This window comes from Dipodomys spectabilis, unplaced genomic scaffold (assembly GCF_019054845.1).
Source record: "Dipodomys spectabilis isolate Male_0828 unplaced genomic scaffold, ASM1905484v1 ptg000288l, whole genome shotgun sequence".
Classification (NCBI taxonomy): Eukaryota; Metazoa; Chordata; class Mammalia; order Rodentia; family Heteromyidae; genus Dipodomys; species Dipodomys spectabilis.
This window is the reverse complement of record NW_024870965.1, coordinates 3,424,180-3,440,049: the sequence shown is the minus strand read 5'-3', so window position 1 is coordinate 3,440,049 and position 15,870 is coordinate 3,424,180. Positions and strand designations below refer to the sequence as shown.

General features: G+C 37.6%; 1 protein-coding gene across 1 annotated transcript in view; it reads right to left on the bottom strand.

Annotated features, from left to right (window-relative positions):
- Positions 1-15,870, bottom strand: part of Kcnt2 (potassium sodium-activated channel subfamily T member 2) — a 263,490-nt gene that overhangs the window by 91,920 nt on the left and 155,700 nt on the right. Inside the window, exon 15 of the mRNA XM_042701224.1 lies at positions 7,168-7,276. Coding sequence (XP_042557158.1) covers positions 7,168-7,276 — 109 coding nt within the window. The remainder of the gene's footprint in view (positions 1-7,167; positions 7,277-15,870) is intronic.

Here is a 15,870-nt window from a genome sequence, read left to right as displayed (position 1 = left end):
AGAGACAGTCCAAAGATGTCTCAGCTGAATGTCCTGGTGATATCAATTGCTGCCCAAGATCTTAAAGCCCATTCTCAATGGCTCTATTTGTTAAGTTAGTGAGATGAAGCTGACCTTTGGACAACAAGTTGAAGAGAACTGTGTACCTATTCTTCGCATAGTATCAAGGGACTTCTAAGCTAAACAGAACAAGAGAGTGGAGATCATAGAACTGAATAGTTTGAATGGGAATTGTGGGATGGCCCAGGGTGATCTCCCATCTATTTATCTTTTTGCTCCTTTAACTCAGGAAACTTTTCTCCATGTAACAAGGAAAAAAATTCAATGAATCAAAGCATTCTATAAAGCATAAAATGCCACATAACCCTAACCCTTGCAAAAATTCAGTAGAAAGTTGTAATGTAGCAAAGTAAAAAGATGTCCTGTATTGATTTGAAGCATTGTTCTTTGTGTGACACGAATTCCATCTCTTTGTCTTAAATCAAATTAAGTCTTTGAACAATTGTATCATATTGAATTAAAAGACAGAGCTATTTCTATCTTAGAAGTTATAGCTATCCTATTCATTGTGATACTAAGTTGTGTTCTTGAAACTTGCTAAGAGATGCTAGCACATTCCCAGCATGCACACACACACACACACACACACAAATGAAATTATTGAAGCTGATGAAGGTGTGACTTGATTGTGTCAACCATTTTATAGACTGTGTCTTTCAAATCATTGCATTATCCATCTTATACCCATGTGATTTTGCTAGTTTTGCCACCATACATCTGTAACAAAAGCTGTTTGCTTCAGATTGAAATGATTCAGAAAAGCTCACAACAAGAACAAAAATCCCATGACAACTAAAGGTGTCTCTTGCAAAGAAATAATAACTGGCATAGGAACTGACAGGTGCTCTGATCTTTCCCCGTACCAAGGAATAAGTAGTAACAAACCTACGATTGTCACATGCTATCAGTATAGCTGGTGTTCATGGCAACCTTACTTTTCTGAACAAAACTGCAGGGCAGTATCTTTTGTATTCGACTTTTGAAAACCACATTTTTGCCACTAGCTATCTTTCGTGACACACTCATTACAAACAAACATGACATTTCCTTTCTGATCAGAGATGTTGAATTTTTTTTTCATGCATCTATTGGCCATATTTACTTTTTCTGAGAAGTCTCTTTAAGTCATTAGTCCATTTATTAATTGGGTTGTGGTTTCTTTAAGGGTTTATTTTTTTGAGGGTTCAGTTTTGGAGCTCTCTACATATTTTGGATATGAGGCCTTTAGGATATTAGGATAGTTGGTAAAAAAAAAAAAAAACTTTTTCCCATTCTGTGATCTTCCAATTTAGCTTGTTAGCTATGTCCTTTGCCATAAAGAAACTTTAAAGTTTGATATGATCCCATTTATCAACTCTGACCAAAGGGAAATGCAAATCAAAACAACATTGGGTTCCTCTGCACCTAAGTTAGTATGGCCACTATCAAGAAAACTAACAATAAACAGAGGCTGGCAGGGATATGGCCATAAGAGAACTCTATTACACAGTTGGTTGGAATGTAACCCTATTCAAACACTCTGAAAAGCAGTATGGAGGGTCCTCAAATAATTAAACATAGAGCTTCCCTGTAACCTAGCAATTCCACTCTTGGATATTTATCCAATAGACCACTAACAAGGAGACACTAAAGCCACCAGCACCACCATGTTCATTGCAGCATTATTTACCATAGCCAAGATAAGTAATCAGTCCAGATGTCAACCAATGAATAAGTGGATTGATTGGAATTCTGCTCATCTGTCAGTAAGAATGACATATGTATCATTCATAAGGAAATAAAAACACTTGGGGAGGATTATGGTAAGCAAGGTCAGACAGACCCAGAGAAGCACACACTGGATGTTTCCCTCATTAGTGGGAACTAGAAGGTGCCTATAAATCTAGCAGTAAGCACACTGGGTGGCCCTGAAGCAGTTATCAATGAATTCACTGAAGTATAATAGAATCTGTGGAGATCACAAGTAGTATAATTCTTTAGAAAGACTAAGTGAAACCTATCAAAATGAGTACTAGGAAATGGGTACTTGCAAGCAGTGGGTGAGGGAGTGTCAAGAGGAGGGAGGTAGAAAAATGAACAGCAAATGAGTAGAACGCAGGTAAGAATGCACTGTAGATGCCACAGAACTGAGAAAAATGAGGGAAGGGGTGCGTTGAAAGGGGATAAAGATGTTGACATTATGGCACAGATCAAAATGCACTATATATATATAAATTACTTTGGTAAACGAAAAAAATTTTCAATACATAACCTAAAAATTAAGAAAAGTCAGGGAAGGAGTCGGGGGTGAGAATGTAGAAAGGGGCGATATTTGATCAAGAAGCACTGCATTCATAAACTGCTCTGTTGAACGGCAACTCCTTCATGCAACTACTTACAGAAAAGAAAAAATATATTATTAACATGTTACAAATGAAAGACAGAGTCATATTTCAATTTCTCATCATCTTCTACGGTTTCTTGCTCTTCTGTAGAATTCTCCCTCGTGGTTTCAACATGAAGGAATATGACTTGACTATTTGCAAACAATTTCATATATTTTGACATCTTTTATTTTACTACTGTTATCGAGTGTTACTTTAAAATATTCTTGTGGGATATTTTGAGTTTTAAATCATGGAATGTTCTGTGTAGTAATACAATGCAGTGGGTGAAGCACTATGTGTTTAGTGAAACGATAAAGCACAAAAGAATAAGCCCTCAGAGTCTTGTATTCAAGAGATATTGTAGCAGCAACAAATCACTTAGTTAACTGCCATAATGAAATTCTTATTAATGGTGAGGATATACAGAAAGAGCTCCGTGGGGCAGAGTTAAAACACAATGACTTCTTATCATCTTTTGGTTCTCAGAGTCATTTGATCATTAAGTTTACAGAACACATTGGAAATGTTTCATAAATCTGTTCTCCCATCTCAATTTTATTATTAGCAGGTTGTTTCCATTTCTCAGTGTCTTTCACATGAGAAGCTGTGATAGCTTCCTAAACCATCATTCCTTTGAGGGGCTTTTTGTGGTCTCCACTGCATTCATGGCCCTCCAGTCACTTTCTTACCTAGCTCAAATTTTATTTATTTCATCACTTCCACCATGACAAAGTTCCAAATCCTTTGTCAGATCTAATCATAATCACTCAACACAGACAATCACACTCATACTGTGTGTGCTAACATGAGCACACACACATACACATACACATACACACGGATGCAAATGTGTATACCTACACAGCATGAAAAACCTACACATATTTATGACAATGAGTCAATTAAATAAATTGTTCATTACAATTGTCTTTTGTACTTACTTAAATCCTACTTAAACTCATTTTTGTGAAATTAAAATTTGCATTTTTAAGAGAGTCTTGTTAATGCAAAAGCGACTATTTCAGGAATCAGGAAATTCTATCATGGAACCTATCATGAATATTCTATCATGAATATCTATTATAGACCCATTTGACCAAATTTATCAAGCAGTAGCCATAAAAATTGGAAGCTAAGTGGGCTTTCATAGATGTACATCTGTATGCGTGTGTGTGTGTGTGTGTGTGTGTGTATATATATATAGGTTTTATATATATGTGTGTTTATGTATATGTGTATGTGTGTGTATGTGTGTGTATGTGTGTGAAAGGTAAAGGCAGGAAATGGGAGGTCGTAAGGTTAAAATAATCTATGTAGAATAACAAATAGAATTATTTAAACTTGCTTCCTTGGGTAGCAAACAGAAGTACATTTCCTCATTCATTTTTTAAAGGTATAAGGTACAAAAAATGGACAGAGTTGTCATTAAAATTGATGTATCACTGTGTTTATCATAACAGCAAGAACAGCAAGTTGCTCACAAGGACTCAAGAAAGTATGCCGAAGGAAGGACTGAGAAAACCACCAGCAATGCCTGGTATTCTCCACAAAAGTGCCATCAAAGAATGACACACTGACTGAGCATCCTGTCACAGGCTAGAGCATGCCAGCCATTTTCCAAAGACTGGGGAATACATATTTACTGGAGAATAAATATTTGACTCTGATTTTCAGGTTCATGCAATTGTTTGAAATATATTCAAAAAACATGTAAATTAATGGAGAAAAACAGAGATACCTTGACTTAATTTATTTATACATAAGTAACCCACAAAGTCATGGCCTGAAATTCTAAATGTTTAGTTGCTAAACAGTTATTGAAAAGGTAAACAGTTATTAAGAAGAATACACAGGAAAGACCACATAATTTTAAATGGCATAAGAAAGAAAAAAAGTAAGTTATTAATTTTTTGTGCGGAGGAGTGACACTCAAGAGTATATTTCACTTAAAAATAATGTATACCCCCACAACCAACATAAGAAAAAATCAATCTTTGATATTCTGGGCACTGGTGGCTCATGCCTATAATCTTAGCTACTCAGGAGGCTGAGATTTGAGGATCATGGCTCAAACTAGCCCAGGCAGGAACGTCTGTGAGACTCTTATCTCCAATTAGCCTTCAGGAAACCAGAAACAGAACTGTGGCTCAAAGTGATAAAGCACTAGCCTTGTGCAAAAGAGCTCAGGGACAGCGCCTAGGCCTGAGTTCAAGTCCCACAACCAACAAAACATAGAATAGAATAGAATAGAACAGAACAGAATAGAGTAAATAGTATATACTAATGTTGATTATCATTTTGATGAAATGGACTACAGTTTTATGACACCTAAACATCAGCAGGGCGACACCATGAGACACAGAGGCTATATATGAAATCTTTGCTAGCTACACCACTAAAACTCTTAAAATAATATTAGAAGAAATGGAAAATTGACAATTATAAAAATTAAACTCTGTGATTGTACTGAACTTTAAAAACAGCCTCGAGGTAGGGTGGTTGGTCAATTGACTACATGCGGATCTGAATGGGTTTCACAGAACTATTACCAATCCAGTCATAATAAAGACATTAGCATGAGTGTGTGTGAGGTGCAGGTATGGTGCATGTGTCTGACACATATGTTTGTACCAGGTGTACGATGTGCATGTGTGACACACTTGTATGATGTTTGCATCGCATGCATGGGACACTTGTGTGTGTATGTGATGCAAGTGTGTGTGACATATATGAACTTCAACACAGAGAGAATAAGCAAATGTGTAAAACGTTAGCAATCCCTAAATGACCACAAAATGAGTACAAGTTTTATTGTCTGTTAGTTTTAAGGCCTCTAACCTAGAATTTTTTTCAAAATAAAAGAATACCAGGGAATGAGATAAACAAACAATCACTCTCCTGATACTGCTTAGCGTAAACTTGGTCTTACGTTACTTTCTGATAATCTGCATGGTAATAAAAAAAAAAAGTCATAGTTCTATCTGAAAAACTGAGTTGTTTTTTATTTCTCCCAAAAGCTTGTTGCTTTGTTGTTTTGTATTGTGACAATGGAGGAGCTCACGGCACCGTGCTCTTCAGTAGGTTGTGCGTCTGTGTTGTTTTGTGTTGTGACAATGGAGGAGCTCGCAGCACCGTGCTCTTCAGTAGGTTGTGCGTCTGAAGCCTCAGCTGTGGCCTGTAGGCGGCCCAGGGGAAATGGAAAAAACATTCAGCAGGAGAAACTCACACCTCGCCCTTCGCTGGAAGCCAGGCCTGCACCGCCATATGTGATTTAGAAACAGAGAGGACATTTCCCAGTGTTTATGCTGCTTGGAAATATTTTTCATGCTCTCTTTTTGGGGTACAGAAAAGTAAGGCATCAAAAAGTCTAGTGTGGCAATCAGAGAAAGACAGTGGGCAAGCGGAGAGGAAGCCTTCGCGTGTGAAATCACCGCTCCCAGGCCCCACTCCACACACATCCGGGCTTCACACTTCGTAACACAGCTGTGCCAGCTGCATAGGAAACGCATGTCCTAAAATACCGTCAGGACCGCTGCAACGCCACATTCATGTCTACTGTAATCCCACTGCTTACCGTAATTATTATTTAATTTCCAGAAGAATTAACCCAGGGAACTGTTCTTTCTGGGAAGCATAGGGCATCTCACCAAGTTAGGGATTTCACTACTGTAATGCAGTTCTGCCTTTACATTTTTTTTTTCGGTTGTGGGACTTGAACCCTGGCCTGGGCACTGTCCCTCAGTTCTTCAGCTCAAGGCTGGTGCTCTACCACTTGAGTCACAGTGCCACTTGCAGTTTTCTGGTGGTTTACTGGAGATAAGAGTCTCACAGACTTTCCTGCCCGGGCTGGCTTTGAACTGTGATCCTCAAGTCTCAGCCTCCTGAGCAGCTGCAGCTAGGATTACAGGCGTGAGGCTCCTAGCTCTACAAAAGCTGGCCTTCCTTCCTTCCTCCCTCCCTTCCTTCCTTTCTACTTTTCTTCCCTTCCTCCCTCCTTCCATTGCTCCCTTCCTCCCTTCTTCCCTTCCTCCCTTTCTTCTTTCCTCTCTTTATTTCTTCTTTCTTTCTCTCTCTCTGTTTCTTTCTATGGATCCAATAAAACTAAAGCAAAATTAAGTCTTTTCTCCACAGATTTGAGGACAAAATTAAACACCATTTTATTACCCAATTTCCTAACGATTCAAAGCAAAATCTCATGTGATCAATTATTTTAAAATCAGTGCCACTAAAACAAATACTTAAATGTATCTTTTTCTTTCATCCTATTCAGTCTACAGAAAAAATAAAACATAATCATGTATCAGAACACATTTAAATGTACTATGTAATATATTGTATAGTAGACATATTTGTTAAATATAGAAAGGTATTATCTATGTCTAAAGTTAACAAGAAATGAAGAGGATTTGAAACCTGTGTTTGTCTTATGTAAAAATCTCTCCCAATACTAAATTAGATAGGCTAACAAGGGTGTTCAGATAATTCAGCTGCTAAAATGACCAAGTTAAATTAAAAAGTAAAGACTTATCCCAAATATTATCTTTCCTATACTAAAGTGAAGAAACCATAACAAGTAGATGATTAAAAAGAAAGCCCTTTGCATTATATAGAGTCATGAATACATTTACTGGCAATACCTTCGAAGAAATAACTACGAATTTACAATGGGAGTCCAAGGAAATTCATAGAATCTCATTAACAACAACAGAATACTAGGAAAAGATAAAACTTAAAAACTTACCAGCAAATTTGATATGAAATTTGTTTTCAGGTTTTAATATCTGGACGTACAAAGGGCAGTTTGGAGCAAAATCTTTTACAGCCCATGCTCTCAAAATTGTTTGGTGATCCTGAAACCATAAGAATAAAAATATCATGAGATGTATGGAAAGTAAAACAGTATCCATTTAACTGTCATATCATACTTAAAAATTAAGTATACAAAATAATTCACCTTGAGGTCTTAGATATAAGAATATTTATCTCTATAAAATAACAATAATTATCCAACCAGTGTTAATTATGAGCACTTAGAGAAAATTTGTAGTGAGCAAAAATCCATCACTAGAAAAAGTAATTTTTTCCAAAACCATTTTGGAGTCAGAAACTCTCAGAATTTCAGAAAAACTAATAATAACATTAGTTGTATGTAATAGAAATTTTCATGGAGACAAATATTAATTCATAATATTAGCATATTTAGAAAGACAGGTAAAAGGAAAACAACTACAGTGCCAATGAATGGAGAATATATTCCTATGCTTTTTTATATCACAGTAAAGGTTGAAAGATTTTGACGTGTGTGCATGCACACATATGTGTCCACACATGCGTGTGCATGCGTGTGTGTGTGTGTGTGTGTGTGTGTGTGTGTGTGTGTTTGGAGAGAGAAAGAGATGAAAACAGATAAAAATATTGAGAAAGTAGGATGTTATGTTTCAGAAAGAGAATCAAACTCCTAATTAATATGAAATTCTGCAAAGCACTCACCCCTATAATTATTTATGAATTGGATTAATCAAGGCAGATTATTAGAGAAACATGGCCTGGAGTTAGCTAAAACATTTTACAAAAGGATATTCTAATGTAGCAGTAGCTGGATAGTATTCAAATCCAAATATCAATGCTGAGTCTAATATAATTAAAATTTAAAAAATTCAATACCCTCAACCACATAGCCACCTATCAAGGTTCAAAGCCACGGATGGAGACGTGGCAGCCAAACTGGAGAGTGGAGGTACAGGGAATTTCCTTTACAGTATCAATTTCTACTGGGCAATGCATCCTCTTACACATGCGTGGTATAAATAGACTGATGGTTTATTCAAAGGCACAGAAAATTTAGTTAATAGTTGGTAACCGCTCTGAACGCCTGTGACCCCACTTATCCTAAGTATACAAGGCCATGGAGAATGACATCATCACCTTCCAAAGGAGACATTCTTATCAGTGCTCTTTAAAAATGACCCCAGAGAGTTCCAAAGCTCTGTCAGCCCTGTGGCACTGCAGCAGGAAGACCATGTCAGAGAGCTGGGCACCAGCCTTCACCAGACACCAAACCTGTCCGCACCTCAGACCTCCAACTCTCCCACAATAGCAAGTGCATTGTTGTTTTTTGAAAGTCATCTCCCCTACTGAATACAGAACTAAGTGTTCAATAGTTAGAACATACTGAACTAGGTCAGAACAGAATATTATACATCTAATGAGGGAGACAATGTCATGAAGGTTCAGGAAATAACAAACATCTGCTATTCCTGTAACACGATGCTACATCTTGGCTAGAATGAGTACCAGACATAACTCACTTCTCAATTGTTACTGCTTTTGCTGGAAGTACATTTTAACTGGAAAGGAAATTCTTGTTCATGCAATGTGATTTCAATAAAAAAAAAGGGTACAAAAATGTAAGTTTTGTCTTATTTCATTTTACTGAGAGTCATGCTCAATGTAATAGGTCATTTTAGGAAGTTCATCCTGCTCATCCCTGAATATATCATTGATCTTGGGTGAGTTAGAGGCCCATTTTTTAAAATTTTTATTGTAAAGATACTATACAGAGGGTCAAAGTTACATGAGCAAGGTAATGAGTACACTTCCCATCGAGCATTGCTACCCCCTCCATTGTTTTCCCCCACCATCCCTTCCCTCCCTACCTTCCCCGATGTTGTTTTTTTTTAAATTGTGATTAAGTGATAACATAATTTCCCAAATTTCACAGTGTCGTGGAATAATGATGCTCATTTAAAGTCACAAGCTCATTCTAACTTTCCTGGAGCAAATTGTCTATCACAGTCTATAACATATAACAGTGTACACATATACACCATACATGTGATCAGCAGCATGGGGATATTTAGTAGTGGTTCGACCAGATGAGCCGGAGTTCTTTGTTTCTTAAGTCCTGTTAATTTTGTCGTATCACCTAACATTTTGGATTTAGCATCCACTTATCAGGGAGACCATGTACCATTTGTCTCTTTGCTCTTGGCTTACCTCGCTCAACATGATTCCTTCTAGCTCCATCCATTTCCCTGCAAATGCCATTATTTTGTCATTTCTAATGGCTGCATAATATTCCATTGTGTATAGATACCACAATTTTTGGATCCATTCCTCTGTGGTGGGGCATCTGGCTTGTTTCCATATCCTAGCTATTGTGAACAGTGCTGCAATAAACATGGAGGTGCACGTGTCCTTGTATATTGGTTCCTGTTGTTCAGGGTAGAAGAGGCCCTCATTTTTTAAATGTGGACACTTTCTGTCTCCTGAGATTATTAGTAAAACACGTGAAGTTCTTAGTAGAGCTCGACCAAGTTCATGTGGAATAAGCTATATTTGTTATTCCATGCATTAATTCAACTATTCTCAAACTAGTATGAGTTATCATAAAAGCCTAAGTATATGCAGATGAATGGTTTGACAGATGGTAGACCATAGGAAGGTAGAGGATAGATAAACAGGTAGGCAGATAGGTTAATTTTCAACATACACATAAATGTAAAAAAAAAATCTAAACTAGAAGACTGAATACCACATGAATCCAACTACATGACATTCTGGAAAGGACAAAGCCAAAACCATGGAGACAGAAGGGCGGGACTCCCAAGAGCTCAGAAGAAAAGGAAGGATGCTGGGCCTAGGGGTAGCAGCGCAGGGATTTCAAGCCATGAAACGGCTCTTCAGGACAGACCACCCTGAGGGAACCCTGTCGCACAGCTGGGCATGCACAAGAATAAACACCACTGCAATAAATACCCCGCACCAATGGGCATGCACAAGAATAAACACCACTGCAATAAATACCCCGCACGAATGGGCATGCACAAGAATAAACACCACTGCAATAAATACCCCGCACCAACTGTGGAGGGGATGGATGTGGAAAGCTATTATTCTCTAAGTTTTCTATAAATTGAACATTTCCAAAAATTCAAGTGAATTAAAAAAAAATGGGACATGTATGAGGTCTTTGAATCGCAAGTCCTGGGTCTCTAATCTTCACTCTAGAGCTCAGAAAACGAGTCGAGAAACGTTGTCTTGGATCTGGTCCTCAGGATTGAAGGGTTGATTCTAGAAAATGTAGTCTGTGGCCACCGCTGTCTGTTCTCTGTTCTGACATCACGGCGACTTTCCCTTCCTAACTTACACTCATCTTCCTCCTGAGAAGCCTTGCTTCCCCCACATTCCGAGTCCTCAAGTACTGACTGTCTCCTTTCCTCTGAATCCAGCCAACCTCTAGTTTCATTGCTGGTCTCCTAAGTCTTTCTGTGATAGCTACGTTCAACCAACCCAATGTGTCCTACACCCAGCATCCCAAAGACTGTCATTCCTAGTTTAGATGCCGCTGGGGCTCAGTCTCCAACTATCTTATCTAGCGCAGCTTGACTTTGTTTCGGCTTTCACAATTCTGCATTCCTCCAAGTTGAAATACAACCCACAAACTAAAACCAAGTTGTTGACCTTGGCAGCATGAAACCCTGGGCTCTTTTTATTACTCTGGACATCAAATCCAAACTTAATATCAAGGCTTGAAACAACATTCATGAAGCATTGCCTAAACTCTTTCCCAACAATTTGCAGTCGCTTCCCCCATGAGGATAAGCATTCTCCTTCCACTCCTGAATCTTCAGCTTTTCTGACACAGAAAACAATCATTCACTCCTGCTAAGAAGATGCCTTTTAGCTAAGAGGCAACTGTCTATACACAAGCATTGATGTCTCTAGCAGCTGGTTGCATTATATTCTGTACTACCCCTTCCACTATGGCAATCCTATCTAATGTGTCTTTTGTATCTGTCCTAGAACTTCAGCTTGTAACCCGGGCTCTATCCCTTAGCATTTTTGGTCAAGGCTGGCACTCTACCACTTGAGCCACAGCTCCACTTCTGGCTTTCAGTGGTTGATGGGAGATAAGGGTCTCATGGCTTTTCCTGACTGGGATGTCTTTGAATCTGGATTCTCAGATCTCTGCCACCCAAGTAGCTAGGATTACAGGTGTGGGCCACCAGCATCCAATTAACCCTAATTTTTTTAGAACTTTTCAAAAGGAAGTTTAGTGAGAAGCAGACATAAGGCTACATTCATTTAAACAGCAACAGAAATCGTAGATCACATTGAGTAAATCATGCTGTACAATGAGTAAATACATGAAATAAACTACTTATCCTGAAAACCATAAAACTTCCATTTTTGTGTGTTAACTGAAATATAAAAGGAAATGAGGACTGTAAGAAGGCATAATTGGTCACATTTAAAGGAAAAGAGGGGGGGAACCATATTCCTCATGCATACAATAAACTAACATACAAACTCCTGCTTCCAAAAGCTAAAGATGAGACAGATTTTTAACTTTCGCTGATGACAAGCTCATTCTTAAACCAGGCTCATATTTCTATCCAAAGAGTGAAAATATTGACTGTGACACTTGGTAGCAGGCTGTCATAGGAAGGAAGGCCATGGGGCCAAGCGGTAACCCTATAAAGACAGAATGCTTCACCCAAAGTCACAACAAAACCGACAGTAAGGTCTCTCCCCCAGAAGCCAACTTGTACAGACAAGGCAGGAAGAGCGAAGAGAGGGTGAGTCTGATCCAGGACGTACACGGTATGCATGTGTGCCGGTGTCAGAGAGACACTGCCTTCTCTAATACCCCAGGCCCATAAAAACGTGGAAAAAGAGAAAAAATAACTTTAAATGCCAAAATATTAGTTGTTAGTGTTCTACGGACTTACATAAATCACTTTACCCTTGTCAGGTATCGCTTTATTGAAATCCAACCACTCATGAAAAATCCAAACAGTTTTAGATAAAATTTTATGCATGAATTATCTATCACCCATCTGTGAGATCTTGTCATTTTAATTAGATTCTCGAATAGAGTCCATGACCCAGAAAACGCTAAGAAACTGATCTTCCCAAACATCATTTTCAACTTACAAATGTACAACAATGCAATTTTCAACTGACAATGCAATTTTCAACTTATAAAGACACAACAGCTGCATTTTTACTAAGGATGAGTTTATATTCTTTTAAGGATGTTTTACTAACTTACCTATTAGACTGTGTTTCTTATGTTTACTAATCTACAAGGTCAATTTAATTAAAGTTTAAATGAGTATATGTATATTAATTTTCCCAAAACATACAGGCAATTGAAAAATAATCACAAATATTTTAAAAATAGGGAATGGAAAGAAAGCCATTTAGAACACAATGAATGGTTATTCAAGTCCTTAGTCCATTTTTTAAATGAGGTTATACATTTATTTGTTTTTCTATTAAGTTATAGGAGTTCCTAATACATTTTTTACCTTAGTCCTTTAATTACATACACAGTATGCAAAGTATTATCTTCCACTCTAAGTTACCTTTTCAGTCTGTCTCTCTGTCTCTGCCTCTCTGTCTGTCTGTCTCTCTCTCACCCTTGCCCATTCCTTTTCATTTTACTGTCTGTACTTTGGGCATCACATTCATGAAATCAATTCCAAGACCAAGACCTCCAGGCTTGCCCTGGCGTTTCCTTGTAGTATCTTACAGTTCTTGGTTTTATGTTAAAATATAATCCACTTTTAGTTTATTTGGCTTCTTTTCTTTATCTTTTTAAATTAAAGGTCTTTCTGGAAGTGGATTTCCTGATTTCCTAGTGTGATTAGTTACATGCCTCTTTTGCCTACTTTTGTTCTTGGTAACCTTGTCAAAGGTTACCTGACCAACCATACTTAATTAAAAGCTCTTACTCTGTTCTGTGCTGCCATATGCTTGTCTTTACACCAATGTCATATTGTTTTAACAACAATAGCTTTGAAATATGTTTTTAAATCAGGAAGTAAGTGTGACAGCTCCAGTTTTCTCAATCTTTCTTGAGGTCACTTGGCTGTATTGAATATTTTATAGTTACATAAGAGTCCAGGGTTGTTTAATGTCTCCGCAAAAAAAAATTATTAGTAGAACTTTGGTGATGACAACATGGGCTTTGAGTGTGTGGAACATTTTAGAAGGCCCGCTCTTTCCCTCCTTTTTCAAATTTGTTTTTACTAAGGAGTTCTACAAAGGTGTCACAATTCTATACGTCAGGTAATGAGCACAATTTTTTTGGACAATGTCACCCCTTCCTTCATTTTCCTGTTTCCCTCCTCCCCCATCTCTGCCTTAAGTTGCATAGCTCATTTTTATATAATGTGTATGAAATACCATGATTACATTAGGACAAACACTTTTATATGTTAAGTCTTCTATTTCCTTTCGTGTCGTATATAACTTTTCATTCCCCAATTACATATATTCCTAACTACTGTATTCTTCTTGACCCAGTTGCATATAGTACTTTTTATTTACTTGTATATGTTGACTTGGTATTCTGCAATTTTACTGAGTTAATATTTTTTCCCTCAAGGTTTCAGGTCTTATACAGGAAAGCTCCTACCATCTGTAAAAGACATTCTTACTCCTTCTTATGCTGAAGATGGCTTTGGATCTCTTTCTTGATTATTACAGCTGGAATGTCTAGAACGATGGTGAATAGAAGTGCTGAGATGGTGATGCCTTGTTCTGTCACTGATTTTAGATTTTAGGGGGAAAAAATCTTCTGGCTGGGCGCCAGTGGCTCACACCTGTCATCCTAGTTACTCAGGAGGCTGAGATCTGAGGATCACAATTCAAAGCCAACCTGGACAAGAAAGTCTGCGGGATTCTTATCTCAAAGTAACCACCAAAAGAAGTCAGAAATGGAGCTGTGGTTCAGGGGTAGAGCACTATCTCTGAGCAAAAGAAGCCCAGGGACAGGGTCCTGGCTCTGAGTTCAGGCCCCAAGAGAGGCACGAAACACCACCAACAACAACAATAAACAGTATATTCTTTCTGTTTTTCACACTGATTTCAATTTTAGCTGTGTATTTGACATGATGTATGTAGAGTTCAATTTTCCCCCCTTAGCTGATTGCACTTGCTTACAATGAACAGGTTTTAACTTCCGGGAGTTTGTGCTGCATTTTTTGAGATGGCTGTGAGGTGTTTATCCTTCAGGCTGTTGATGTGCTATGTCACAATTATTGTGCTTTATTAAACCATCCTTGTGTCACAGGGAAAGTCAGACTTGACTATGACATGTGACACTTTTAAAGTGCTATTGAATTTGGGTCACTGTATTTTTCCTTGAGGATTGTTACATCTGTTTCCTTAGGGAGACTGACCTGTTTTTCTTATCTGTCTCACTTTAGTATCAGAGTAAGGCTGGCCTTAGGAAATGAGTTTATCCTCTGCTTTAATTTTATGAAAGAAATTGAGAACGATTTCCATTTTAAAAAAATGTTGGATAGAATTTATTTGTGGAACAGCCTGATGCTGAGTTTTTCTCTATTGTAAAGTTTCTGATTATATTAATTTTCTTACTATTGTGATCTGTTTGAATTCTTGGGTCTCCTTAATTTAATCGTAGCATATTGTTATGCGTTCAGGAATTTTTGTAAAATAGTTTTTTTTTCTTCTACAAGGAGATGCAAAGCTTAACTTCATCGTACTATCTTCAGGTCTTATTAATTATTGTGAATAGTTTCTTTCTCTTCTTTTGTTTCTGACTCAAATTTTTTCTCTCTCTTCTATCTTATTCTCTCTCTTGAAGTCCAGTTGAAATTTTGTCCCTTTTGTTTATAGTTTCAGAAGACAGTGCTACGTGTTGCTTGTGATCCTAGTCTGTATTTTATTTATTTATGTTGTCATCTGTATTATTTCATTCTGTCAGCTAATGTGGTGTTCAGTTGAGTCTTTTCCCATCTCTTGGTGCTGATCTGCTCTGTCTGGGAGCTTCTGAGTCCACGCTTGTGATTTCACAATGGTGGAATATGTTTGCTATTTTACCAAATAGCACACCGGTTATCAACATTTTATCTATCTCCTCTAGATTCCTCTCCGTAACCACGTCCATTTCCCTCTTCCGTGTCCATGATGTCACTCACTCCCTGTAAGTGTATTTGGCAATTTGTGTCATTAATGGTATCACAGTTGTCATTTCTGAATCTTCTCATGGGGACTGATTATTTTTCCGGCTTACTAAATAAAAGTTTGGCTTTGGCAAGTCCAGTGATTCCTTTAAGGCTGACCATTTTGAAGACCGTACTGAATTCACTCTCAGCACTTTGCCTATCCTTCAAAGACTGTTGAGCTTTGTTTTGGTACTTACTTGCAAAGAAACCATATTCTGGCGATAATATTCTGCTGTTAAGCTCTCTTTGAGCTATTGTAGAGGATTTCAGTCAGTAATTGGTCTATTTTTATAGAGCAAGCTTTCTTGCATCTAACAATGATCTGTGTTATTCAGCCTGGGCCACCGACTTTTTGTAGCTATAGATGCATTTTGTTCTAATCTCAAACAAGATGTGGTTGCTATTTTGTTTCTCCCTGGTTGTTTTTTTTGTTCTTTTCCAAATTACTATTATTATTCTTT